This window comes from Ranitomeya imitator, chromosome 5, assembly GCF_032444005.1.
Source record: "Ranitomeya imitator isolate aRanImi1 chromosome 5, aRanImi1.pri, whole genome shotgun sequence".
Taxonomy (NCBI): Eukaryota; Metazoa; Chordata; class Amphibia; order Anura; family Dendrobatidae; genus Ranitomeya; species Ranitomeya imitator.
Genome location: NC_091286.1, coordinates 420,316,936 through 420,344,211, shown reverse-complemented (window position 1 = coordinate 420,344,211; position 27,276 = coordinate 420,316,936). Strand labels below are relative to the sequence as shown.

The 27,276-nt window shown below is 44.3% G+C and overlaps 1 protein-coding gene and 1 long non-coding RNA gene across 2 annotated transcripts in view; one reads left to right on the top strand and one right to left on the bottom strand.

Annotated features, from left to right (window-relative positions):
- Positions 1-249: 249 nt before the first annotated feature.
- Positions 250-25,966, bottom strand: LOC138638084 (receptor-transporting protein 3-like). Its single transcript, XM_069727072.1, has 2 exons — positions 25,751-25,966; positions 250-1,872 (listed from the first exon to the last, which is right to left on the bottom strand). Exons 1-2 carry the CDS (start codon positions 25,900-25,902, stop codon positions 1,287-1,289), a joined length of 738 nt encoding a protein of 245 aa, XP_069583173.1. The 5' UTR covers positions 25,903-25,966; the 3' UTR covers positions 250-1,286.
- Positions 3,923-27,276, top strand: part of LOC138638085 (uncharacterized) — a 63,608-nt gene continuing 40,254 nt past the window's right edge. The window contains exon 1 of the long non-coding RNA XR_011312450.1: positions 3,923-4,145. This is a non-coding gene — a long non-coding RNA (uncharacterized lncRNA). The remainder of the gene's footprint in view (positions 4,146-27,276) is intronic.

Below are 27,276 nucleotides of genomic sequence, written 5' to 3'. Positions count from 1 at the left end.
ATGCACCAAGTCTTCTTGCTGGGTTAGTGACTAAGCCAAGCAAGGACTTTAAAGGGAACTTGTCACTTGATTCATGCTGTTCTACCATGGAAATCAGAATGAATGAATCAGAGCTGCTCCGGCGTTTCATAGAGAACATGGTTTGAAGAGAGAGCCGCGAGAGACGAGATGAGTCCGATGCAGCTTCTCCTCGCCCACTCCAGGAATTTTACAAGTCTTTCCTGGCTGTACCTCTTAAGTATGTTTTCTGTGAAGTGAAATGCTGGAGAGTTTCAGGAAAAACATACCTGACTGCAATTGTGCTGCATGTAGTTTGGGCAGCATAAATCAAATGACTGGCTAAAATAGCAGAACACAATCTTTGATTTTATTTTACATAGAATCTGGTGAATTTGCAATGAATAACAAAACAATAATAATGATTAATAACACTACTTGCTGTTTTGATTATTACTAACATTGTTCTATAAAATAATGAAGCTACTATTGATTGTTGGACACAAAATACATATACATACCGTAATTATGTGTTTAAAACACTTTCACATCTAACGAGCTCCTAAGATTACAATTGCAATTAAATTTATTTATATTTTCAAGGTAAGGGGGCTCTTGATTATATTCATATGTCTTAAAGGTGTTGTTCACTTTGGAACCATTTTTTTTTGTTTTGTTTTTTGTTGTTTTTTTTTCTTTAAAGAGGATCAGAACAGCATTATAAAAAAAGTAGACCAGGGTTTTGCTGAACTGTCATTCCATAGTGAGAGAGACCAAAAACTAGAGGTGGACCTGGTAAGCACTGGATTTGGAGAATCGCGGAATTAGTGAGGTAAGCATCAGGTTTTTAAAATCAAAAGGGGGGTGGATTTGCAGTTCCCGACCATGGCCACTACTACGTCAATGGAGTTGTGCTGTGCAACTCCGCAACAGAGCAGTTCCAGCCATCCCCACTAATCAGATATTGATGAATCAGAAGGATAGACCATCAATGTGAAAGTCCCAGAAAACCCCTTTAAATTTCTTATTAGTATAGTTAAAATCGCAGCCAACCCCATTAATGCTAGACACATAGATTTATAAAGCAGATGCTGTAGACAATATGTGAGATTCCTTTTAGGCCCTATACACACACTAAGGTTATTCAGATGCCTAAGTTGAAAAATGTATAGTGCATCTAAATTTCCTACCTATCTATTTCTATAATTTCATTATTTATATAAAATAGATCCACATGCCCTGTCAAACTTTATATTCTTTTCAGTAGGATAGAAAAAAACAGTTTCTAACTACTGTATTTTCATATCTGATGTAGCCAGCAATGCAACAATTATGAGGAACACAATTATTACAAAGAAAACATTTACATTTTCATTTTCTGGTGATTGGTAAACTGCCCTAGTTGGACGGGAAGTTACATAAGTCTCTGTTGGCCAGAAGATTGTTTTATCTTGTTCATAAACTCTTGACGTTGCTCGGGGATAGAATGTTTCTGGCTTGGGCAGAGCAGCCATTGTTTTCTCTTCACTGACTGCATTCCAGTGACACACCTGCATCTTACAAGCCTCGCAATACTTCTGTTCATGAGGCCCCTCCACGTCATCACTGTAAACCTCCGGCTCTAATGTTGGCCTTGTATTTTTCCGCTCATAAAACTTGCTTTGGATTTTGCTGGTTAGGTTGATGATGACCCGCTTGCCGTTCTCTTCAGAAATTTCAGCCTTTTCAAAAGTAGAAACATTGCATCGTCTACATCTTTGCCTAAAGATCTTCATTTTGACGGTGCCACATCTACGTTTTGCATCCAACCTTATCAAAAACAGGATATGTACTTGTGCTGAGTCCCACCATCGACAACAGTGTGAGCATTGGAACCTAAAACAAGAAATAAAAATACAAATAAATATGATATTATAGTATTAAACTGACTATAGATATATTTCTTGCATAGAACAGTGATGTGCCTTAGGCATAACTATATTGTGCTTATTACTGTCATGTTCCTTTACTGAAATGTGTTTTTTTTTATAATACTAGATTTTTTTATCATTCTACACCATCTCATTTAAAGATATTATGTTATCAGGTTTTTACTACCCTATCTGTGAGAGGCATGATATAGGGGCAGAGTTTCCAGTGATTTGCCACTTACTGGGCTGCTTGCCGTGCCCTCAGAAACCACCAGCAACTATGTCTACCTATCTAAATTCCCTGACTAAGGCCGGAATCACACATGTAAGAAATGCGGTCGAGTCTCGCATGGTAATACCTGGCATTGCCACCGTCACTCCGGAGTGGAGCGTGAGGCTGCAGGTATTGCTACGCTCCACTCCTGAGTGATGGCGGCAATGCCAGGTATTAACATGCGAGACTCGACCGTATTTCTCACATGTGTGATTCCGGCCTAACAGTCCCTTTACCACAATAAACACATGAACGGAACTTCAGAAAAAGTATTTCTAAAGTCCATTTATGATATATTTTAGTCAATTATATAGCACCATTAATTCCACAGCGCTTTCCATACATTATCGGCACTGTCCACATTCAGGCTCACATGTCTTTGGAATGTGGGAGGAAACCGGAGTACCCGGAAGAAACCGACGCAAACATGGGGGAAGGTACAAACTCCTTGCTGATTTTGTCCTTGGTGGGATTTGAACCCTGCACCCCAGCGCTGCAAGGCTGCTGTGCTAACCACTGTGCTGCCCATATATATAAATGAACCCTTAGTCTAGGCGATGTAGAGTTAGTTTCTCCAGATTAGTCAGCCCACTTAGCCTGTTATCAGTCGGCAATATCACCGGCTCTATACAACTCTCACACATGATCAGAAGTCTTCTGCACTTCGATCATGTGCAGTGAGCCTCTCTGAAGCCTGGACACGTACACCCGGCTTCAGAGGCTTAATAATGTGAACAAAGCTGCGCGCATGCGCAAGATTTGTATAGCACTGGCGATGACACTGGCTCTTGTAAGTCATGTTATCATGCCCACAGGTGCGTGATAATGTGGTTCCATTTAAAGAGGTTGCCTGGGCTTTATTACTATTTTATGTATGAACCTAAGCTGCAGAATGCTGACAGTTTGTCATATACTTTCTGTCGGAATTCAGCACCGTTGCATCTATACCACACTACGGCATGTGACCATGGTAATTTCGGGATTTGAAGGATCAAGTCATATTCTGAGTAGTTTCTTACTGTTCAGAGACTCCTCTTAATGTCATAACTGATGTCATGCCCAGTCTCCAACAGACCATTCTCTGTGGTTCTTCTGCACAAGTGCTAGATGCGATTCCGGCACCTACGCAGTGCGCGCTTTCTGCCTCCCGATGCCTGCACACTAGTGTGAGGCAGTGCTTGCATCCAACATGCTTTGCAAAAAAGAAAAAAAAAAAAGGAGCATGAACCGCACATCCCAAAATCATACGTTGATCTAAAGCCGCTAGGCAAAAATTAATATAACTGAATATGAGGTTTTCAGTTTAACATTCTGATCAGACTGTATGAAGCCCACTGCCTGCTTGCATGCAACAGCTCATTGGACTAGCAGTAAGACTGTCCTGAATTCAGGGATCTGTCCAGTTATCTTAGGATATCATATGTATTTCCTAACTTCAGCTGTATCTGTGGCCAAAGGTCACAGATATAGCTGAATATAATGTTGCAGCAGGGAGATGACAAGTGCTTCTTTCACCATTTAGTCTGCCTTTTGATCACGTGACAATTTCAGATCACATGACTGGCAGTGAAGAAAAGTGGAGAGTAGTAGTAGAGGCAAGTTGTGTAAAGAGGTTGCAGAGATGTGTATGTATATGTATGTGTTGCCCAGACTTCCACTGAAAGACATGTATTGTTGCAATGTAGATTATGTGCGCCATGTTTACTAAGGTGTGTTAACAGTGATTGTATTTTGCCAAGCAGCAGGAAGTTAATAGGGACAGTTAGAGTTAATTGTTGGGACTATCCCATAGTGGGAGGGGCTAAATTGAAGGGACAGAGACAGTTTACTGCCAGGATGTTAGATAGGGGCCAGCATACAGTAAAGGCAGACCTATGGTCTGACCAGTGAGCAGTGCCACATGATGTGGGTGTCCATGAGAGGAGACTGAGGCAAAAGACAGCATGATCCAGAGGAGTGATGAGGTAAAGAGATAGAAGAAGTGAGTGATTTTCTGGAGACGGGCTCTGGGGCAGAAGGCCTGGCGGGACGGTCCTGAGTTCATAAGTCAAAGACGTAATGGGACGAATGGGAGCAGGGAACGTGAGATGAAGAAACTTTCCTGTGTAGTAGTTGTTACACCCGGTTCTGGTCCTGCACCCGATTCTGGTGCTGCCTCCATTTCTGGTCGCTCACTCGATCCTGCTCCCGAGGCTGCTCCTGTACTTGTGTGGTCTTTGTCTGGATCCTCACTCTCTGTCTGTCCCTCGGAGTATTGCTGCTGCTTCTCTCTCCCCCACTTCCTGGCACACTGCTAGCAGGCCTCGAGGGAAAATGCTTAGGATGCACACTCTTACCTCCAGTCTCTTAAAGCGACAGCGTGCATTTTTTGAAAATTAACCAATGGCAGCACACTGATTAATACTTCTGGGCCCTCCGTCATAGGGTATCTACTCTTGCTATTTCCGGTTCTGTTCCTGTTCTGTCTGTGCTGTTATAGCATTCCGTTTTGCACTCTGCTAATACTGTTTGTTTCCGCAGAGTATCTGTGACCAGTGGTACAGCTATCCTAAGACGACAGCTGTACCTTTAAACTCAAGTGCCATCCTGTTCTGCCACTCGCCATCCAAACCCCTGGACAATGTTAAAGGTGCTGGAGCCAGCTTCCTTCCATCCAGGCGCGGACTGGCCCAGGTGGCAGGAATGCATATGCCCCCCGGGCCGGTGCCTAAGCAGCTGCACAGGGCCGCTGGAGAACTAGCAGTAGCAGTGATTGCAAGACATAGCGCCACCTGTAGTGCGCGGCGGTGGCGTCATCCCGCCAGCAGCCGACATGCAGGCTGCAGGGGTATGTGATGAGCATGCTCCTGTGCGGCGCTGCCACTCTGAGGGAGAGAGCCAGCAGCAATCAAGATGAAAGGTCAGCGACAGCGACTCAGCATATGTCCTGTGTGTGCATGGAGCTCCGGCTTCTCCTGCTCTTATCTGCTATCCCAGCAGAGAAGGAGAGACGGGGGAGGTGCCCGGACAGTGCAGAGCTGTGAGCAGGAGAAACTGAAGAGCTGCACATGGACATCAGCCGCCCCTGCACCGCAGAGGAGATTGTGTGATGTGTGTATGAGCCTGGTATCTGGTGTGTTGTGTGTGTGATGGCTGCGTATGTGTGATGGCTACATGTGTGATGGCTGCATGCATGTGTGTGATGGCTGCATGTGTGTGATGGCTGTATGCATGTGTGTGATGGTTGTATGCATGTGTGTGATGGCTGCATGCATGCATGTGTGTGATGGTTGTATGCATGTGTGTGATGGCTGCGTGCATGTGTGTGATGGCTGCGTGCATGTGTGTGATGGCTGCGTGTGTGATGGCTGCATGCATGTGTGTGATGGCTGCATGCATGTGTGATGGCTGCTTGCGTGTGTGTGACGGCTGCTTGCGTGTGTGTGATCGCTGCATGTGTGTGATGGCTGCGTGACCAGGGGCGGATTATAAGAGGGTCAATATGGGCGGTAGCCCAGGGCCAAGTGGTGTGGGGGGGCCCTGGGCTACCGCACAGATTGCCCGCCGCCATTAGGGCATTACTGCCCGTGCCCTGACTGGCGTATCATTTATGAGCCCGGTTGGCAGAGAGAGGGGGCCCACATCGGGCCCCGTCTCATCTGCTCACCGGGCCCCTACCGGCGCTGTGGCGGTTTCCTATTGACGTGCGGGCGCGTGCCCGCACGTCAATAGTTAACAACAACAGCCGCCAGCCAACTGGAGGCTGGCAGCTGAAGTCGGCCACAGGCGCACGCGCAGCGCACATGTCGCCGGCGTCTGACATCATTGTCAGTCGCCGGCGAATGCGCGCTGCTGGAGGGAGCTCGCCGCCTGGAGCGCTGGCAAGGTGAGGAGAACTCAGTTTGTTATTTTGTTTTTTTTTTGTTTTTTGCTAACCTAACGATTGCTGGACACACTGGAGCAGATGATTGCTGGAGACACTGGGGCAGATTGCTGGAGACACTGGGGCAGATTGCTGGAGACACTGGGGCAGATTGCTGGACACACTGGGGCAGATTGCTGGACACACTGGGGCAGATTGCTGGACACACTGGAGCAGATTGCTGGACACACTGGAGCAGATTGCTGGACACACTGGAGCAGATTGCTGGACACACTGGAGCAGATTGCTGGACACACTGGAGCAGATTGCTGGACACACTGGAGCAGATTGCTGGACACTGGGGCAATATGCTGGACATACTGGGGTTAATATGATGGACACACTGGGGCAGATTGCTGGACACACTGGGGGCAGGACTGGAGGCATGGGCAGAATGTAGATACGGGGCATGATTGGAGACACGGGGCAGAATGAAAGACATGGGGCAGGATTGGATTATGGGGCAGGATGGAGACAGATGGGGCAGGATGGGGAGATCATATGGAGTAGAATGGATACTCATGAGGGCAGGATGCGAGAACATATGGCTGGAGCCAGTAATGAGATATACGGGGCCAGGATGGGGAATATTATTACCATAGGGGCTAATTAAGGGATATTGTTACTGCAGTGATGTATTTATTTTATTTTTTGAGTATACTGTTTTAAATGGGGGGGGGGGCGGTCCTGTTACTGTGCAGAGTGACACTATGTCGCCTTTTTTTCTTCATGTGGTGTTATGTAGAAGTTGTGAAAAATTAAGTAATGTGTTCTGCAAGCGGAGCTTGAGATATCTGTGTTATTTCCTGCAGAAATGAGTCCTGGCTGGAAGAAATGATGGCAGTCTGTGCTGGATGAAAGATGAAGGAGTTCACCTAGAGACGTCACTGGTGAGTCAGTGTTACCTATACACTGACACTATACACTGTATACTATATACAGAGGTCCTGTGTACAATGTCACCAGTGATCACTGTATTATCTATACATTATATACAGAGCTCCTGTGTATAATACCACCAGTGATCTCTGTATTACCTCTACACAGACACTGCATACTAAGTACAGATCTCCTGTGAATACTGGCACTTATGGTGATAGTATTGTGTCTTTTTTTATTACTGATCAGTATTGTACTATTCAGTCACTATGTGGTGGTAATATGTGGTCTGGAAATGGTGTTGTGGTATTTGTCCCTTGTGTGTGCTATTTGGTCACCAAGTGGTGGTAATATGTGGTGTTGACATGGTGCGGTGGTATTTGTTCCTTGTATGTGATATTATTCGATCACTGTGGTTGTAATTTGTGGTCTGGTCATGGAGCGGTGGTATTTGTTCCTTGTATGTCATATTGGTCAAAATATACCTAAATTGTATTGCATATTTTAACAAATATTAGGTTACAGTAGAGTAGGGCCCGGCCATTTTTCTGGAATAATCTGGTTCAGGTATATCATGATCCCCGTCACATGACCCCCGTCACATGACCGGGGGGGCCCACAGTGTGTAAACAGCCCGGGGCCCTGGCTACCCTTAATCCACCCCTGGCTGTGTGTGTGTGATGGCTGCCTGTGTGTGTGATGGCTGCCTGTGTGTGACGCATTTGTGTCAGAGTTGCGTGTGTGTGTGATGGCTGCGTGTGTGATGCATTTGTGTCAGAGCTGCATGTGTGATGCTGTGTGTGTATGTGTGATGCTGCGTGTGTATGTGAGCTGCATGTGTGAGCTGTGTGTGTATGTGAGCTGTGTGTGTGAGCTGCATGCGTGTGTGTGAGCTGCGTGCGTGTATGTCATTATATAGTGGGGCTGTGCGTGTGTGTCATTATACAGTGGGGCTGAACGTGTGTGTCATTTTACAGTGACGCTGTGCGTGCGTGTGTCATACAGTATGGCTGTGCGTGCGTGTGTCATACAGTATGGCTGTGCGTGTGTGTCATTATACAGTGGGGCTGTGCGTGTGTGTAATTATGCAGTGGGGCTGTGCGTGTGTCTGTCATTATACAGTGGGGCTGTGTGTGTGTGTCATTGGTGAATTCACTGTATCATTCTATGTGACTGCAGACTTGTGCATCTCACACTGCTCGCAGAGCTGTGGTTATTTGGCGGGTGTCTGGCTGCAAGTTTGTGATTTGCATACATGCGGTCACATGCCGACAAGACTTGCATGGCGAATGCAACTGTATTGAACAAGGCACAAAACAGTCTAGTCGAAATGTGGCTGGGAATATATATATTGCATGATTGTGGTCACAAGAGCACCTGTTGCCGGCACCAGAGAATCTTCACAGCGCACAGTGCGCACGATATGAGGATTAATAATAATAATAATTATTATTATTTTTATATAGCGCTAACATATTCCGCAGCGCTTTACAGTTTGCACACATTATCATCGCTGTCCCCGATGGGGCTCACAATCTAAATATCCTATCAGTATGTCTTTGGAATGTGGGAGGAAACCGGAGTACCCGGAGGAAACCCACGCAAACACGGAGAGAACATACAAACTCTTTGCAGATGTTGTCCTGGGTGGGATTAGAACCCAGGACTCCAGCGCTGCAAGGCTGCAGTGCTAACCACTGCGCCACCGTGCTGCCCAAGGATTCACACATAGTGACTGTAGACATGTAGCATAAGATCCGACAACCCCTTTAAGGATGAGCCGCTCCTCATGGGCCACTGCTGTTTGCTTGCCCCCCAAGCCAAAATTTGCCAGTCAGCCCCTGCTTCCATCTACCTGGAATCTCACTTCCCTCGCCAGAGCCAGCTTCATATATCATACCCGGTGTCCGCCATTCAACTCCACCATATCTGTGATATCTGTTTATCCATTTGTCCCACTGGGACAGCTGCCACGTGTCTGGGGTTCAACTGGAGGTAGCACCTGTGTCCCCCAGGTATTCCATTCTGGTCCTGTTTGAGGGATCTTGCTACAGAAACCTGGGACTCACTAGTTACACCCGCTCCGGAGCCCCCCGGACCGAGGTCCCGAGGTTCCACTAAAAAAATAAAATACAAATGTGAACTTCTTCATCTGTGCCTCCGCTTCCATTAGTTACAGTAGTTCTGAGGTGCCTGCAAGCAGAGAAGCTGGTAATGTCCATAGTGGCAGAAGTAGCTCCCCTTAGCATAAAAGTATGAGAAACAGCGGGTTGAGAAATATGACTCTCGCTTACTGAACTGTAGTGCCATTATTGGGGACATGGTAAGCTCCCAAAGCACTGTGCTGGGTTGTACTGAAGGCATAGGAACTAACCGAGGCAGAATCATGCGGGTTTAGGAAGTAAAGAAAGAATGTGTATAAAGATGTTCCATGTGTTAAAAGAAACATCCATGAAGATTTGTGCCCAGTTGATACAGTACATACTCTTTCCCACGTTATGGTTCACAGTTTATTAAGCTGTGGCCTCCCTCATTGAACTCCATAATATCAGGTCATGGCCAGCCTATGTAACACAGGTAATTCGATGCAACGACACAGAGCCACAGAGCTAGGGTTAACAGGAGAAAACAATTTCTGATTTAATAGTTACAGGGATAGACCTCCTCACAGGGAACAAATCAGATCAATGCTAGGGATTATAGAGGGAAAGGGCAACTCAAGGTGGCAGTTGATATACAAGTCAATTTCACTTAGTGTGACTCGAGCGCCTGTCTCTTCTCCTGGATTGAATGCTGGCGGCCGGCTGAGGTTGGTGCTGAGTTCTTCCGACTTCCTCGCCTAATAATTTAGTCTTCTTTCTTCTGGCGGCAGCGGGTGGTCACCGGTCTGACCCGCTGAGCCCCTAGTCCATTATGCTGTGCTGCAGCCAAAAGTATTCCACAGAAGTCTCCCACTTTGTGTGCACTCCTCTGCATGTCCGACGATATCCTAGGGTCCTTAATGCACTCGACCTTTATCACTGCTGAGCAGCCTATCCTTACTCATGGCGCTGCTCTGATCCTCACTGTCACCTCTCTGTCGGGACCTCCCTCTCTTCTCCCGCGCAAACCCTCTTATGCTCACCTGGCTCACCACGCCCCCTCTACACAGGTCAAGGGTTTGCTCTGTCCTCAATCTCCTTTCCCACTGCAACAGTGGACCGGCCCCAGCAGTTCTGGACCCAGTGTCTTGTCAGCACCCACAACCTGGTTTTGCTTTCAACACCCCCGTTCTCCTTTAACTCGCCATTCCACGGGCGAGAGCGCTTTCAGCAGGCATTCAAATTCCTTAACTTCTTGAACGATCCGCTGCCAGATGAATTGATCTTGGTCATAACAAGTCGGAGGCCCACCAGCCGTCGTTTGCTCTGATCGGCATAGTCCGGGTTGAATGATGGGAGGTGGGGAGTAAATTTGGTCCGAGATGTCCGTCGCTCCCGTGGCTTCAAGCATTGGTACTTCAATGCTCACATCTCTGGGAGTGGAAGGCAGCAAATCATTAAGGTCTGTGGTTAGGCTGGCATCTCTTCTTCGTCAAAGTCGAGAACCATCGAAGTAGGTAACTTGGTAGTTTTCAGCAATTCTTCATCTTCATCTTCGGGTCCTTTGGACAGGCAGGGCCGCACCATGCTATGGTTAACCAACCAGGTAGGTGCTCTTTCCATCCATTCAGGCTTAATTTCATACAGCAGCCTGTCAGAATTGACACGCTGTGTTACTTGATGCGGGGTCTGCTCCCATCGGCTTTCCAGCTTTCCTCGAGGCCACTTGTTCCGGACCAAAACCCGGTCCCCTGCTCTCAGAGTTGTCCTTCGAATAGGTTATACCTCATGATGCTTGAGTTCTTGAAACTTCATCTGCACCAGCTGGCGGAGGGTATGCAGTTGATGCCGGTGCTCCCAGACCTAAGAAAACACCCCCGTCCATGGTTAGTCCTCTTCGGGGTTCAACTCCAGCTCAGAAAACTCTCGCGCCCTTCACCCAAACAGCAAGGTATACGGAATGAACCCCGTTGTACTATGCACTCGATTGTTGTAACTCTTCCATCATTCGGCCCTGGAAGCAGGTGCCTTGGTTGGAATACATCCTCTTGGGGCAACCATACACTTGGATGAAATCCCAGCAGATGGCCTGCACAGCTGATTCAGCATTCTGGTCTCTGGTCAGGGTTACCAAAGCAAATTTTGTAAAATGATCGGATATTACCAGGCAATGTATCTGTTGAAGTCGTACGCAGTCATCCCGGGGCAGTCCCAACACCTGCTCTTCAGATGCCTCTCTGATCTGTCCCTGAGTTGCCACTAACAATTTGGCAAAGTCCTGGAACCCAGGAATCTCAGCGTGAGTGTTCTTGGCCCTGGCCCGATAGGCAATCTCATATCGATACTTCACCATGCGTGCCACCCATCGCTGTTCTAAGGCCCCCAACTTCACGTTTTCCAGGTGGGCCAGAGTGTTATTGTCCATATGCACCAGGACCTACAACCCAGACAGGTAGTCCACGGACAAGAGAAAAAGAGGTAGCTGACAGCACATCAATCACAGGATGCCCGTTCCAGATCCAATGACCTAATTGGAAATGAGATAATCCAAAGAACAAAAAAGGAACAGCATGGAATCCAGTCCAGGTGATGAAAAAGAGAAAAATCTTTATTCCGCCATGATGTGACGTTTCGACCAATAATGGTCATTATCAACCATATACAACCATATATAGTGTGGAGGCACATCCACACCAATCACCAACAAGGTACTGCCAACTCAAATAAATACAAATAACATACAAAATTATAACATAATATACAACACAATTCATATCAATGTAATACAATGTAATACAATGTAAATATGTTATAAAATATATGAAAAATATAAAGAGATAGCAAAAAACAAGGAAATAAATTAATACAGATCGACCCTCTGCAAAATAGCAAACCAATCATGGTAAAGCAACATTGTAGTTATAGAAACCACAATCCAATCCGGACTCCCAATTCATGTAGAACGTGTAAACACACAGCCCCCAACCAATAGTGCTTATACTAGTGTTGGTGCTCAATACACCAGATCCCGACACAAACTGATCCCTCAATATCATATCAGGGGGCCCCATTTCCATGGTATCTACATCATCCTGTTTAACAATAAACGCATTCACTTTCTGCAATGCATTATTATACTGGGTCACAGTCTCTCCCTCCGGCTGGACGTGGTGAAACAGTCGCATCCGTAGCTCCCCAACATTAGTGGGATCACCATGCATTTCTTCCAGGATCTGCACCACCTTATCCAGAGTATTCCGGGGGCAAAGCATGGCTGAATACCGAGCCTCACTATCCAGAGTCATCAAAGCAATCTCAGCTTGCATAGCAGGGTTCATGGGGTGCATCCGCAATTAACCCTCTCAGTCCAGTCTCACATCATATTATTCCCTGTGAATATTGGAAGATTGCTGAGCATGGCCCATAATGGCAAGCTCAACCTTGGGGCACTCATGGTAGATTGATCTGCAAAACAATTTATAATTTAATAGTTACAGGGAGAGACCTAATCGCAGGGAGCAACAGGGAACAAATCAGATCAATGCTAGGAGTTATAGAGGGAAAGGGCAATTCAAGGTGGCAGTTTATATATGTGTCAATTTCACTTAGCGTGACTCGGGTGCCTGTCTCTTCTTCTGGATTGAATACTAGCTGCTGGTTGAGGCCGGTGCTGGGTTCTTCCAGCTTCCCTGCCTAACAAGTCGGTCTTCTCTCTTCTGACGGCAGCAGGCGGTCATCGGTCTGACCCGCTGAGCCCCTAGTCCCTTATGCTGCGCTGCAGCCAAAAGTATTCCACAGCAGTCTCCCACTCCTCCACACGCCCGATGATGTCCTAGGGTCCTTACTGGCTAAACAACAAAGGGCATGGTGCACCACAGTATATATTTCAAATGCAATTATAATAATCACAGGGTGCTACTAACGAATTGAAAGGAGATGCAATAACTGGAGGAAAGACTAATGCGTATGTAGAAAGTGCACACCCGAGGTACAGAAAATATCAAAAACTACTTTATTGTCACCAAAGCACAAACATGATTAAAAACATTTAAAAACAACAATGATAACACCCCCATCCATGTACTATAATACATCTATGTGACCCTAGGACATGATACCGTAGCAACATAGGCACTCATAATGGAACTGCAATATGCATGAATAATGTAAACACCAAAAAGTTATCATAAGGTCATAACAATCCATCCGTAAATAATAAAATAACAATCAATTAAGTCAATATTCGGTAGTTGGCTGAGTGCACATACCATGGAGCCTGCAATATTGTTTACACCTCAGGGAATAATATCTATGTACCAATAAATAAATTATTTTACATATTATAATCAAAAGAACAAAAGATAATCTGTCCCAGTGTTACAAAAGAAGAGTGGAAACCACTCAAATAGCAGAGAAAAAAACAAACTCCAGAACCATGGAGTAAACGATAAAAATACTAACAAGGATATAAGATTTAAAATACTGTATATCTTCTTTATTCACAACAGTTTTACTACAAGATAAATTGTGTGCACATATCAGGACAAAAAGTAATAAGATATAAAGGGGTCTAAGTAATGGACCAAAAAATGTATAAACCCAATAATATATTAGGGCCTAAATAAAACAAGGGGGCACTGGAAAAGGATATTGAAGATCTCCAGCAATTCAGTGAGGACGTGCTTAATTTAAAAATCCACAAGTGATACCATTACCATATGATTAAGCAGGAGAACAAAATTTATCCTTACTAAAATCATTGTGCAGCAGTGGCTAAATATAATTCGGCAACCAAAAACTCCATCTAGCAACAAAGTCCAAGGTAAAATGTGCAAAAATATATAAATAAATTGGAAATCCGTACCTTTAAGGTGCCACCTTGTCCTAATAATGCGCACACCCGGACGTGCATTTCGGATTGAAAATCCTTCATCAGTATAACAAGGATAAGTATTAACATAAGGGCACAGACAGTAGTATAACTCATGCAAGGATTGCATTGCAATCCTCGAACTGGCCAGTACCTCTCCTGACATGAGCGTGACAGCGTGATGGATAACTATGCAGCTGTCACACTCAGGTGTGGAGAGCTGACGGTCAGTCCGAGGATTGCGATGTGATCCTCGCAAGAGAAATACATCCGTCTGTCTGCCCCCTAACAATTATAACAATACAGTAACCACAATCTGCATTCCATTTAATAATAAGTAATTTATTATTAGAAAGTTATTAAAGGCTCGGGATAATTGTCCTCAGTCACTCTGAGGCTACAGACTGCAAAATCATAATGGGGTGTGGCTGCTGTCATGAGACCCCAAGATCACTGGTGCGATCAGGCGATCAGGAGGTCATGCGACCATGTTTGCTATTTGCTTGCGTCAACTAGATAAGTTTGACTTCACTCAATTGGAAGAAGCCAAAAGAGTCATCACATGACCCCCTGCTCACATCAACGATGCTGGGGCCATGTACATAGGTGGATTAAATATTAAGTGGGCCCTTAAGAAGAACTATTATTTAGGGTTGGCTGTCAGTGAGTGCTGGGGTGAGGTTACAGCCGCTACTGTCTATACACAGAGCAGTGACTGAAACTGTGCCAGCGCAACCCCAATGACTGGAAGAGCAAGGCTGCTGGAAGGAATAAAATTAATTTCCTCCCTGCAGAGGGGCTCTCAGTGCAGGTGTTGCACTATGTAAGAATGCAATTAACTATAGGGTATTTGCAAATGTTGCAGATTTGCCTGTGGAATTTTCTGTGCAGATTCTTCCTCTCTTGGCAGAAAACGCAGGTGCGGATTTGATGTGTTTTTGATTGGATGAAGGGTTTAGGAGTTTCAGCTCCTTAACATGTGCCACCCTGTTTTTAAAGGGACCAAAAGTAATTGGACAGATTTAATAATTTTAAATACAATGTTCATTTCTAGTACTTGGTTGAAAACCCTTTGTTGGTAATGACTGCCTGAAGTCTTGAACTCATGGACATCACCAGACGCTGTGTTTCCTCCTTTTTGATGTTCTGCCAGGCCTTCACTGCAGGGGTTTTCAGTTGCTGTTTGTTTGTGGGCCTTTCTGTCTGAAGTTTAGTCTTTAACAAGTGAAATGCATGCTCAAGTGGGTTGAGATCAGGTGACTGACTTGGCCATTGAAGAATATTCCACTTCTTTGCTTTAATAAATTCCTGGGTTGCTTTTGCTTTATGTTTTGCGTCATTGTCCATCTGTAGTATGAAATGACGATCAGTTTGGCTGCATTTGGCTGGATCTGAGCACACACAGTATGGCTCTGAATACCTCAGAATTTATTTGGCTGCTTCTGTCCTGTGTCACATAATCAATAAACACTAGTGACCCAGTGCCACTGGCAGCTATGCCTGAACAAGCCATCACACTGCCTCCACCATGTTTTACAGTTGGTGTGGTATGCTTTGGATCATGAGCTGTACCACGCCTTCACCATTCTTTTCTCTTTCCATCATTCTGGTAGAGGTTGATCTTGGTTTCATCTGTCCAAAGAATGTTCTTCCAGAACTGTGCTGACTTTTTTAAATGTTTTTTAGCAAAGTCCAGTCTAGCCTTTTTATTCTTGATGCTTATGAGTATTTACTTTCATACAGTCTTCTCTTTATGGTAGATTTGGATATTGATACGCCTACCTCCTGGAGAGTGTTGTTCACTTGGTTGGCTGTTGTGAAGAGATTCTTCACCATGGAGATTATTCTGCGATCATCCACCACTGTTGTCTTCCGTGGGCGCCCAGGTCTTTTTGCATTGATGAGTTCACCAGTGCTTTCTTTCTTTCTCAGGATGTACCAAACTGTAGATTTTGTCACTCCTAATATTGTAGCAATTTCTCGGATGGGTTTTTTCTGTTTTCACAGCTTAAGGATGGCTTGTTTCACCTGCATGGAGAGCTCCTTTGACCGCATGTTTACTTCACAGCAAAACCTTCCAAATGCAAGCACCACACCTCAAATCAACTCCAGGCCTTTTATCTGCTTAATTGAGTATGACATAATGAAGGGATTGCCCACACCTGTCCATAAAATAGCCTAGGAGTCAATTGTCCAATTACTTTTGGTCCCTTTAAAAACAGGGTGGCACATGTTAAGGAGCTGAAACTCCTAAACCCTTCATCCAATTTTAATGTGGATACCCTCAAATGAAAGCTGAAAGTCTGAACTTCAACTGCATCTGAATTGTTTTGTTTAAAATTCATTGTGGTAATGTCTATAACAAAAATTAGAAAAATGTTGTCTCTGTCCAAATATATATGGACCTAACTGTAGATAGATAATAGGTAGGTAGATATATAGATGATAGATAGATAGATAATAGATAGATAGATAATACCAAGCCTGCTGTTTAGTAATAAACATTAATAAAATGGTACATAAAGAGTTAAATAAAGACACACACACACACACAAAATCTGTGTTGGCTGGGGTCACACTTGCGAGACACTGCCACCGGCACTGGGACCAGAGCGTTGAGCTACACAGAAATACATGCAGCCGCACACTCCCATCCCGAGTGCTGGCAGCAGTGTCGGGTATTGATGCGAGAGACTCGTGCGAGTTTTTCACAAGTGTGACCCCAGCCTTAAATGCAATATCTGTTTAATTTTTTTAAAAATTGAAAACAAAAATGCGTGGGCTCCCGCAATTTTTTGCACCAGGGAGGGAAAACCAGTGACTAGGGGCCAATGTTTATAGCCAGGGAAAGCGATTAATACCTATGGATCTTCCCAGGCTATGAATATCAGACCGCAGCTGTATATTTAGCCTTTACTGGCTATTAAAATAGGGGGACCTCTTCCCAAAAAAATGACAAGGGGTCCCCCTATAATTTATAGCCAGAAAGGGCTATGCAGACAGCTGCGGGATGATATTCATAGCCTAGGAAGGGACCATCGATAATGCCTCCCCGACTACAAACACCAGCACACAACTGCCCCAGAAATGGCACATCTGAAAAATGCGCCAATTCCGGCACTTAGCCCCTCTCTTCCCACTGCTCTGTAGTGGTGGCATATGGGGTAATAAGGGGTTAATCTCACCTTTGTTTGTAAGGTGATATTAAGCTGGTTTAGTAATGGAGAGGTGTCAATAAGACACCTATTCATTAATAATCCTATAGTTGTTAATAGGTTAAATAAACTCACACATGCAGAATAAAGTATTTTAATGAAATAAAACACCACACAGTTTTGCCATCTTTATTGTACGCTCATTTCTGCGACGCCTGTGTTCTCCTGGAAAAAAATAAAAGATAATAAACGAACAGTGCACCATGTTCCAAATTATTATGCAAATAACATTTTTCTCGGATTTTCCTAAATGGTCGGAGCAAATGATAGTCAGTCTAATAAAAGTCATCACCCGTTAGATTATACATCGAATTTTATTGAAGAAACCTCCCAATGATAACAGTATAATCTCCAAAATGAATAAAAACTCAAAATGCACTGTTCCAAATTATTAGGCACAGTAGAATTTCTAAGCATTTGATATGTTTTAAAGAACTGAAAATGCTCATTTGTGGAATTTGCAGCATAAGGAGGTCACATTCACTGAACAAAAAAAGCTATTTAACTCCAAAACATCCTAACAGGCCAAGTTGCATGTTAACATAGGAACCCTTCTTTGATATCACCTTCACAATTCTTTCATCCATTGAACTTGAGTTTTTGGAGAGTTTCTGCTTGTATTTCTTTGCAGAAAGTCAGAATAGCCTCCCAGAGCTGCTGCTTTGAAGTGAACTGCCTCCCACCCTCAGAGATCTTTTGCTTGATGATACTCCAAAAGGTTCTCTAAAGGATTGAGGTCAGGGGAAGATGGTGGCCACACCATGAGTTTATCTCCTTTTTTTGCCCATAGCAGCCAATGACTCAGAGGTATTCTTTGCAGCATGAGATGGTGCATTGTCATGCATGAAGATGATATTGCTCTGCCTTGTCTGCCTTTTACACAATGGAAGAAAGTTGTTAGTCAGAAACTCTATATACTTTGCAGAGGTCATTTTCACACCTTCAGGAACCTTAAAGAGCCCTACCAGCTGTTTCCCCATGATTCTGGCCCAAAACATGACTCCTCCACCTCCTTGCTGATGTCGCAGCCTTGTTGGGACATGGTGGCTATCCACCAACCATCCACTACTCCACCCATCTGGACCATCCAGGGTTGCTTGACACTCATCAGTAAACAAGACTGTTTGAAAATTAGTCTTCGTGTATGTCTGGGCCCACTGCAACCGTTTCTGCTTGTGAACACTTTTTAGGGGTGGCCGAATAGTAGGTTTCTACACCTTGAGGTTCGAGGGACTCTGGAGGCACCAACAGCTTCAAATAACTGTTTGCTGCTTTGTAATGGTATTTTGGCAGCTGCTCTCTTAATTCAATGAATTTGTCTGGCAGAAACCTTCCTCATTATGCCTTTATTTGCATGAACTCTGTCTGTGCTCTGTTTCAGTCACAAATCTCTTCACAGTATGATGATCACTCTTAAGTTTTCGTGAAATATCTAATGTTTTCATACCTTGTCCAAGGCATTGCACTTTTTCATGCTTTTCAGCAGCGGAGAGATCCTTTTTATTTCCCATATTGCTTGAAACCTGTAGCCTGCTTAATAATGTGGAACATCATTTTTAAGTAGTTTTCCTTTAATTAGAATCACCTGGAAAACTAATTATCACGTGTTTAAGATTGATTTCAGTGATCCATTGAGCCCTGAGACACAATACCATCCACGAGTTTATTTGAAAAACAAAACAATTAAATCTTTGACACTTAAATCCAATTTGCATAATAATTTGGAACACAATGTATACTCCCTGGTCCGACGCAGTCCATTTAGTAACGAGTGTCCCACGATGATCTACCCTATAGAGCTGTCACATCAAGAGATGTGACAGCTCTATAGGCATCCAGTGACACACTGACAGGAGACAATGGCTCCTGCCGTGTTATCACTGAGGATTCAATGGCTTCTCAATTCACGGCATTGCTGCATGAGAATTTTCCCACGCAGCGGTGCCACAAGTGACAGTATGAACTCTGCACTCACGGCGGCGGAGGAATACAGTGCGAAAGGATACCTTCTGTCATTGTATCGTTGGAGCCTCTGGGGAGTGGTCGCATCTGCCGATGTGACAGCTCTCCATGGGAGATCGTCTTGGGACACTCGTTATTGCATGGATTACTGCGGATCAGGGAGTATACTGTTGGTTTATTATTTTAATTTTTTTTACAGGTAATCGATGGCTTCGGGAATTAGCTGTGTGGTGAGAATATACTGTATGTTGTATGTACTGTATATACTGTATGTCTATGTGTGTATGTGTTTGTTTTCTTTTACTGTTGAACACAGTAGCCGGATGATGGGACTACTGTTGTCCCATCATCCGGCTACCTGTTACTGTAGCAGGCATAGCCGGATGGGACTAGAAGTCCCATCGGACGATTCCCACCTACACAAAGACCCGCACAACACATATACAGCCCCGCACACACACACACACACAAACAGCCCCCGACACTCACCCGCACACAGATACACACAGCACCACACTCACCTTGAGAAAGACACCGTGTGTGTCGGAACGCGTGGGTTCCTTACTCCTCCATATCCTGGCTGCACCGCTGCCTGTGAAAAAGGGGCCTGTGAAAAAGGAGTCCGAAACGCGCGATGGGGCGGACGTGCGGGCCCAGGTGACAGCGGGGAGTCCATATCTCAGCCTCTAAAAAGGTAATTATACCGGTCCACTGACCACTTGCTGCTTGCCCAGTAATACCTGGCATAGCCATATTGGAACTAATGGTAGTGGTGTAGGCTGTGTATTGGTGGGGCGAGATAGGTGGTTTCAACATATGGATGCACACTATTTTTGATCTGCCGTAGATGTACTACATGATATTATTTATGGATTGAATTATTAGTGGCATTAGTGCTTCCCACCATAACATCTGATATGTGATGTACTCGCTTGTTACTTGGTGCTGCGCGTCAACATTGGTAATTGGAGAGGGATATTGTCTTATTCCCCAAATCTGTCAATATGGTTTTAAATTTTGTAGTACTTTAATAAAAATTCGTTTTGATTAATAAATATTGCCTTGTAATCATCTTTTTGTGAGGTGTTATATGTAGCAGTTGATGATAGGCTAGCAGAGTCCTGTTGTTTGCATGGTTACTAATATTAGATATATTTGTATTATACCATGCTTCGCTGTCATTTGTGTATATGGATATGCACTCTGCCATAAAGGCCTGACTGGTGGAGGGCTGCAGTGATAGTTGACTTTGTGGAACTTTCTCCCATCTCCCTACTGCACCTCTAGAGCTCAGCCACTGTGATATTGGCGTTCTTCTTTACCTCTCTCACCAAGGCTCTTCTCCCACGATTGCTCAGTTTGGCTGGACAGCCAGGTCTAGGAAGACTTCTGATGGTCCCAAACTTCTTCCATGTAAGTATTATGGAGGCCACTGAGCTCTTAGGAACCTTGAATACTCCAGAAATTCTGTTGTAACCTTGGCCAGATCGGTGCCTTGCCACAATTCTGTCTCTGAGCTCCTTGGCCAGTTCCTTTGACCTCATGATTCTCATTTGGTCTGACATGCACTGTGAGCATTGAGGTCTTATAGTGCCTTTCCAAATCAAGTCCTATCAGTTTAATTAACCACTAAGCACGGTGGCTTAATGGTTTGCATTGCAGCCTTGCAGCGCTGGAGTCCTGTGTTCAAATCCCACCATCTGCAAGGATTTTGTATGTTCCCCCCGTGTTTGTGTGGGTTTCCTCTGGGTACACCGGCTTCCTCCCACATTCCAAAAGACATACTGATAGGGAATTTAGATTGTGAGCCCCATTGGGGACAGCAATGATAATGTGTGCAAACTGTAAAGTGCTTTGGAATATGTTAGCGCTATTTAAAAGTAAACAATAAAAATAATTAAACAACGCTGGACTCCAATGAAGGAGTAGAACTATCTCAAGGAGGATCACAAGGAAATGGACAGCAAGTGATTTAAATATGAGTGTCTGAGCAAAGGGTCTGAATACTTATGACCATGTGATATTTCAGTTTTTCAGTTTTCTTTTTTTCAGTGAAGATGGGGTGCAGAGTGTACATTAATGAGATAAAAATGAACTTTTTTGAAATTACCAAAAGGCTACAATTAAACAAAGAGTGAACAATTTAAAGGGGTCTGAATACTTTCCGTACCCACTGTATGTGGTCTGGTGGTGGAGATTGGTTGTTGCCCTAGTGTGGTCAGGTGACTGCCGGAAGGCAGATTTAAACCTCATATTTCCACCTTTTGTTCCTGATTATCAGTTCTGGTGGGTGGTTAAGGTCAGTGTTTCTGTGCTTCCAAGGAGGTTCATGATTTGGTGCCTGCGCTTGGTTTATTATTGTTCACCTGTGGTATTTGGTTCTGGTGTGTTTGCCCTGTGCATTCACCAGCCGCCGTGCTGCTCACTGCCTGGCAAGGGCTCTGCCAAAGTCCCACTTTCCAAGGACTGGGAGGCAAGTGAAGAGTACATCCGGCCCTCAGGGTGTGTGGCCGTGCAATGGCTAGTGCCAAGTGTGACCCACACACACCCCTCTTGCTGGCTAGTAGTAGGTCAATACACCATCACCCAGCATAGCAATACCACTATCAAAAATAATGGAATAACAATTAAATGAACTGGGAATTACACTATCTAACAATACCACTATCAAAAAGAATGGAATAACAATTAAATGAACTGGGAATTACACTATCTAAAGCATAAAAATATAGGAAAAGGAGAGACACACACAGATGATGCCAGATGATCTGATAGAGGAGGGCGTTGCCTGGTCGGAGGGAGGAGGGACAGAACTCGCACACTTTTGACGATCGATATGTTAGCCTCACTACTTATGGTGTTATATTTACCCACTCTGCTACCATATGGTGCTCTTTGTGGCTGTCATACATTGTTTTTAGAGGAGAAACCTTTAAATCCTTTTGCGTCTGGAGTATGTCACTATGTATTCAGAGGTGTATCTAGTTACAGTAAGACCCCTATATACGTACAATGATATATTACAGCTGCATATAACTTGGAAGTTGTATAGAGCTGTAAGTCTTCATTTACTACGTAGAAGGAGTGAATCAGACAGGGTATTTACCTAGAGGTGTTGCAGGTCCAGTCGGTAAAGTGTTCTGGTGCTTACGATAGGGTTAGTCCCACAAGGCTGCTGCAAAGCGATAAAACATAAGCGGTAGTTACTGCCGCGAGCAAAAATGATTTCAGCAGTTATCTTGCTAAAAGTAAAAGCACTGTCCCGGCCGATGACAGGCACTCAGTTGCAGCGTCTGGCGGTAGTCGTGTAAGCATGCGGTTGCCTACAATACCTTCAGGACCTGTGTGACGTCTTTAGTCACATGACTCTTGCGGTCATGTGGTATACTCCGGTTGATTACGGCAGGCAAACAGGACCAATTCCGTGCTTTTACTTTTAGCAAGATAACTGCTGAAATCAGTTTTGCTCGCGGCAGTAACTACCGCTAATGTTTCATCGCTTTGGAGCAGCCTTGTGGGACTAAAGGTACCTTCACACATAACGATATTGTTAACGATATCGTTGCTTTTTGTGACGTAGCAACGATATCGTTAATAAAATCATTATGTATGACAGCGACCAACGATCAGGCCCCTGCTGGGAGATCGTTGGTCGCTGAAGAAAGTCCAGAACTTTATTTCGTCGCTGGATCTCCCGTGGACATCGCTGGATCGGCGAGTGTGACACCGATCCAGCGATGTCTTCACTGGTAACCAGGGTAAACATCGGGTAACTAAGCGCAGGGCCGCGCTTAGTAACCCGATGTTTACCCTGGTTACCATCCTAAAAGTAAAAAAAACAAACAGTACATACTTACCTAACGCTGTCTGTCCTCCAGCGCTGTGCTCTGCACTCCGCCTGCACTGGCTGTGAGCGTCGGTCAGCCGGAAAGCAGAGCGGTGACGTCACCGCTCTGCTTTCCGGCCGCTGTGCTCACAGCCAGTACAGGAGGAGTGCAGAGCACAGCGCTGGAGGACAGACAGCGGTAGGTAAGTATGTACTGTTTGTTTTTTTTACTTTTAGGATGGTAACCAGGGTAAACATCGGGTTACTAAGCGCGGCCCTGCGCTTAGTTACCCGATGTTTACCCTGGTTACCGGCATCGTTGGTCGCTGGAGAGCGGTCTGTGTGACAGCTCTCCAGCGACCAAACAGCGACGCTGCAGCGATCCGGATCGTTGTCGGTATCGCTGCAGCGTCGCTTAATGTGAAGGGGCCTTAACCCTATCGTAAGCACCAGAGGCCTTTACAGACCGGACCTGCAAGACCTCTAGGTAAATACCCTGTCTGCTTCACTCCTTTGTTTAAGGTGCTCCTGAAGATTTAGAAGCCAATATTGCCTCACGTGATCAATCTAATTGTTTATGGCAGTTTAACCATTTTATATTCCTGTTCTTATAACCATTTATTATATCCCTGTCCTTTTATCTAGCACATGTAATCAGCGCAAATTATTTTATTTCATTTAGGTAAATTAGATTACCGTACTTGTGTTTTTATCGCGCTTTTGTGTTTTTTGTCTCTCTTTAATGTCATGTTTTAAATAAAGCTGCTCTGTTTTTGATACTTCCCGGTACTTGGCTTAGACAAAACTTTATTGATACAATCATAGGCAAATTATATGTTTTTTTCCATATCAGAAACTCAGTAAAAATGCATAGCGTTTTTTATGGGGATTATCCGCATCTAATGCAATTCTATGGGGAAAATCCGCACATATACAGTGGGGCAAAAAAGTATTTAGTCAGTCAGCAATAGTGCAAGTTCCACCACTTAAAAAGATGAGAGGCGTCTGTAATTTACATCATAGGTAGACCTCAACTATGGGAGACAAACTGAGAAAAAAAAATCCAGAAAATCACATTGTCTGTTTTTTTAACATTTTATTTGCATATTATGGTGGAAAATAAGTATTTGGTCAGAAACAAAATTTCATCTCAATACTTTGTAATATATCCTTTGTTGGCAATGACAGAGGTCAAACGTTTTCTGTAAGTCTTCACAAGGTTGCCACACACTGTTGTTGGTATGTTGGCCCATTCCTCCATGCAGATCTCCTCTAGAGCAGTGATGTTTTTGGCTTTTTGCTTGGCAACACGGACTTTCAACTCTCTCCAAAGGTTTTCTATAGGGTTGAGATCTGGAGACTGGCTAGGCCACTCCAGGACCTTGAAATGCTTCTTACGAAGCCACTCCTTCGTTGCCCTGGCGCTGTGCTTCGGATGATTGTCATGTTGAAAGACCCAGCCACGTTTCATCTTCAATGCCCTTGCTGATGGAAGGAGGTTTGCACTCAAAATCTTACGATACATGGCCCCATTCATTCTTTCATGTACCCGGATCAGTCATCCTGGCCACTTTGCAGAGAAACAGCCCCAAAGCATGATGTTTCCACCACCATGCTTTACAGTAGGTATGGTGTTTGATGGATGCAACTCAGTATTCTTTTTCCTCCAAACACGACAAGTTGTGTTTCTACCAAACAGTTCCAGTTTGGTTTCATCAGACCATAGGACATTCTCCCAAAACTCCTCTGGATCATCCAAATGCTCTCTATCAAACTTCAGACGGGCCCGGACATGTACTGGCTTAAGCAGTGGGACACGTCTGGCACTGCAGGATCTGAGTCCATGGTGGCGTAGTGTGTTACTTATGGTAGGCCTTGTTACATTGGTCCCAGCTCTCTGCAGTTCATTCACTAGGTCCCCCCGCGTGGTTCTGGGATTTTTGCTCACCGTTCTTGTGATCATTCTGACCCCACGGGGTGGGATTTTGCGTGGAGCCCCAGATCGAGGGAGATTATCAGTGGTCTTGTATGTCTTCCATTTTCTAATTATTGCTCCCACTGTTGATTTCTTCACTCCAAGCTGGTTGGCCATTGGAGATTCAGTCTTCCCAGCCTGGTGCAGGGCTACAATTTTGTTTCTGGTGTCCTTTGACAGCTCTTTGGTCTTCACCATAGCGGAGTTTGGAGTCAGACTGTTTGAGGGTGTGCACAGGTGTCTTTTTATACTGATAACAAGTTTAAACAGGTGCCATTACTACAGGTAATGAGTGGAGGAAAGAGGAGACTCTTAAAGAAGAAGTTACAGGTCTGTGAGAGCCAGAAATCTTGATTGTTTGTTTCTAACCAAATACTTATTTTCCACCATAATATGCAAAAAAAATGATAAAAAAACAGACAATGTGATTTTCTGGATTTTTTTTTCTCAGTTTGTCTCCCATAGTTGAGGTCTACCTATGATGTAAATTACAGACGCCTCTCATCTTTTTAAGTGGTGGAACTTGCACTATTGCTGACTGACTAAATACTTTTTTGCCCCACTGTAACTCAAGAGAAATTGTCACTTTGCAGGTTTCAAAAGTTCAATGCAGGTCAGTCTACACAGTGTAAAAAAAGAAGCACAGCAGGTATAAGATCTCTATTATCCCCATCTACTTTGCTGGAACTATAAGATGCTGCAGTTTTTACGCAACGAAAAAATGCAGAGTCAAAAACTCATTGTACAGGTGTAATAGATGCTAGAAAAAAAACAACTGAAAAACAAAGAAAACATTTCATACACTTTCCTTTGGAATTTTGTTTAGTGATTCTTCCACTACTCATCACTAATTTCGTTACCTGGCAAAGGTGCGCTGTGTGTGCTGTAGATACCCTTGCTGCACCTGGAGGTGTTCATCCACACTAAAGCTCCACACGTGACTATTTCTTCCACACATGGTGAATTCCTGTTTCTCAATGTCAAATAAGTTTTGCCACTTATAATCCTCCATTTTCAGTTGTCTCCCAGTGTAGGTTATTGTACTGATGCCGTGCGGATCTTCTCTACAAATGTCAGAGAAATGAAACTGCAAGTAAATGTCTTGGGGGTTTGTCTGAGAATGCTGACGAGTGTTCAATAAACTAACTGTTCTCCTTGCACAGTTAAAGGGACAGTACATGTATTTTATTTTTTACTTTTTCAGTAGATCATACAATTTTTTTTATAAACTTAATTAAAATTCAGAATTTTGCTGATATTTTTATCTTATTTGAGTGCAGTTTGCTCATAGATTTTTTTTTTCTGCCCAATGACTGTTGCACTAGCACAATACATTAGGCCCCCACTTATAAAGGCTAAGAGCAAACTACTGATAAAAACAGCCACCAAGACACCTAGCAAATTATGGAGGGGTTGGCTGCCTAGTAGAAAAATTGCACACAAATAGAGCTTGAATAGGACGCCAGTCACACAGGTATGTGTGGTGCAAAGTGTCTGGCTGACAGCCTGTAGATGACGCCCAAAGTATTAGCAGGCGAGCTGTCCAGCACAATATAGATATGCACCCCACAGAGACAGTCTCCCCAGTACACCAAGCCAACAAAAAGGGACCTAGCTGCATCCTGCAAAAAAAATGATAAAAAGTGCAGGCCGCCTGCTAATACCTTGGGCATCATTAATAGGCCGTCAGCCAGAACTTTGCACCACACATACCTATGTGACTGGCGTCCTATTCAAGCCCTGTTTGTGTGCGATTTTCTACTAGGCAGCCAAACCCTCCATAATTTGGTAAGTGTGTGGGAGGCTGTTTTTATCAGTAGTTTGCACTTGTGCAGCTCTTAGTCTTTATCAGTGGGGGCCTGCTGCATCCTGTTAGTGCATCAGTCATTGGACAGGTTTTGGGAAGGCTGTATCTTTATGGTATGTCACTGTGTTTTTTTTTTATTCTTTTGAATACTACAATGCATATCCAGTTGAAAAGTATGGTGGAACAGAGAGCAACACTGCCCTCCATTATCTATTCAAGCTGTAGGTCTATCATTATTAATATGTTGAGGTCACAAAGGGGGCATTATTATACGGGGACTACACAGGGAGGCATTATTAATACATAGGGGTCACAAAGTGGGATAGTATTAATATATGGGGGAAAAGTGGACATTATAAATATATGGTCCATAAAGGGTGTTATTAGTATATGTGGGGCCTTATTAATATATGGTAGCCACAAAGGGGGAAATATTAAAAGGACTTGATAGACATTTTATGCTGCCTGAACCAGTGACAGCATAAGGCCAGGGACACACACAACGTATAAAACTACTGTCCGTTTTTGACGGCGGAGAATCGCACAAATGTTACCAAAACAGTGATCCGTGTGCAGTGC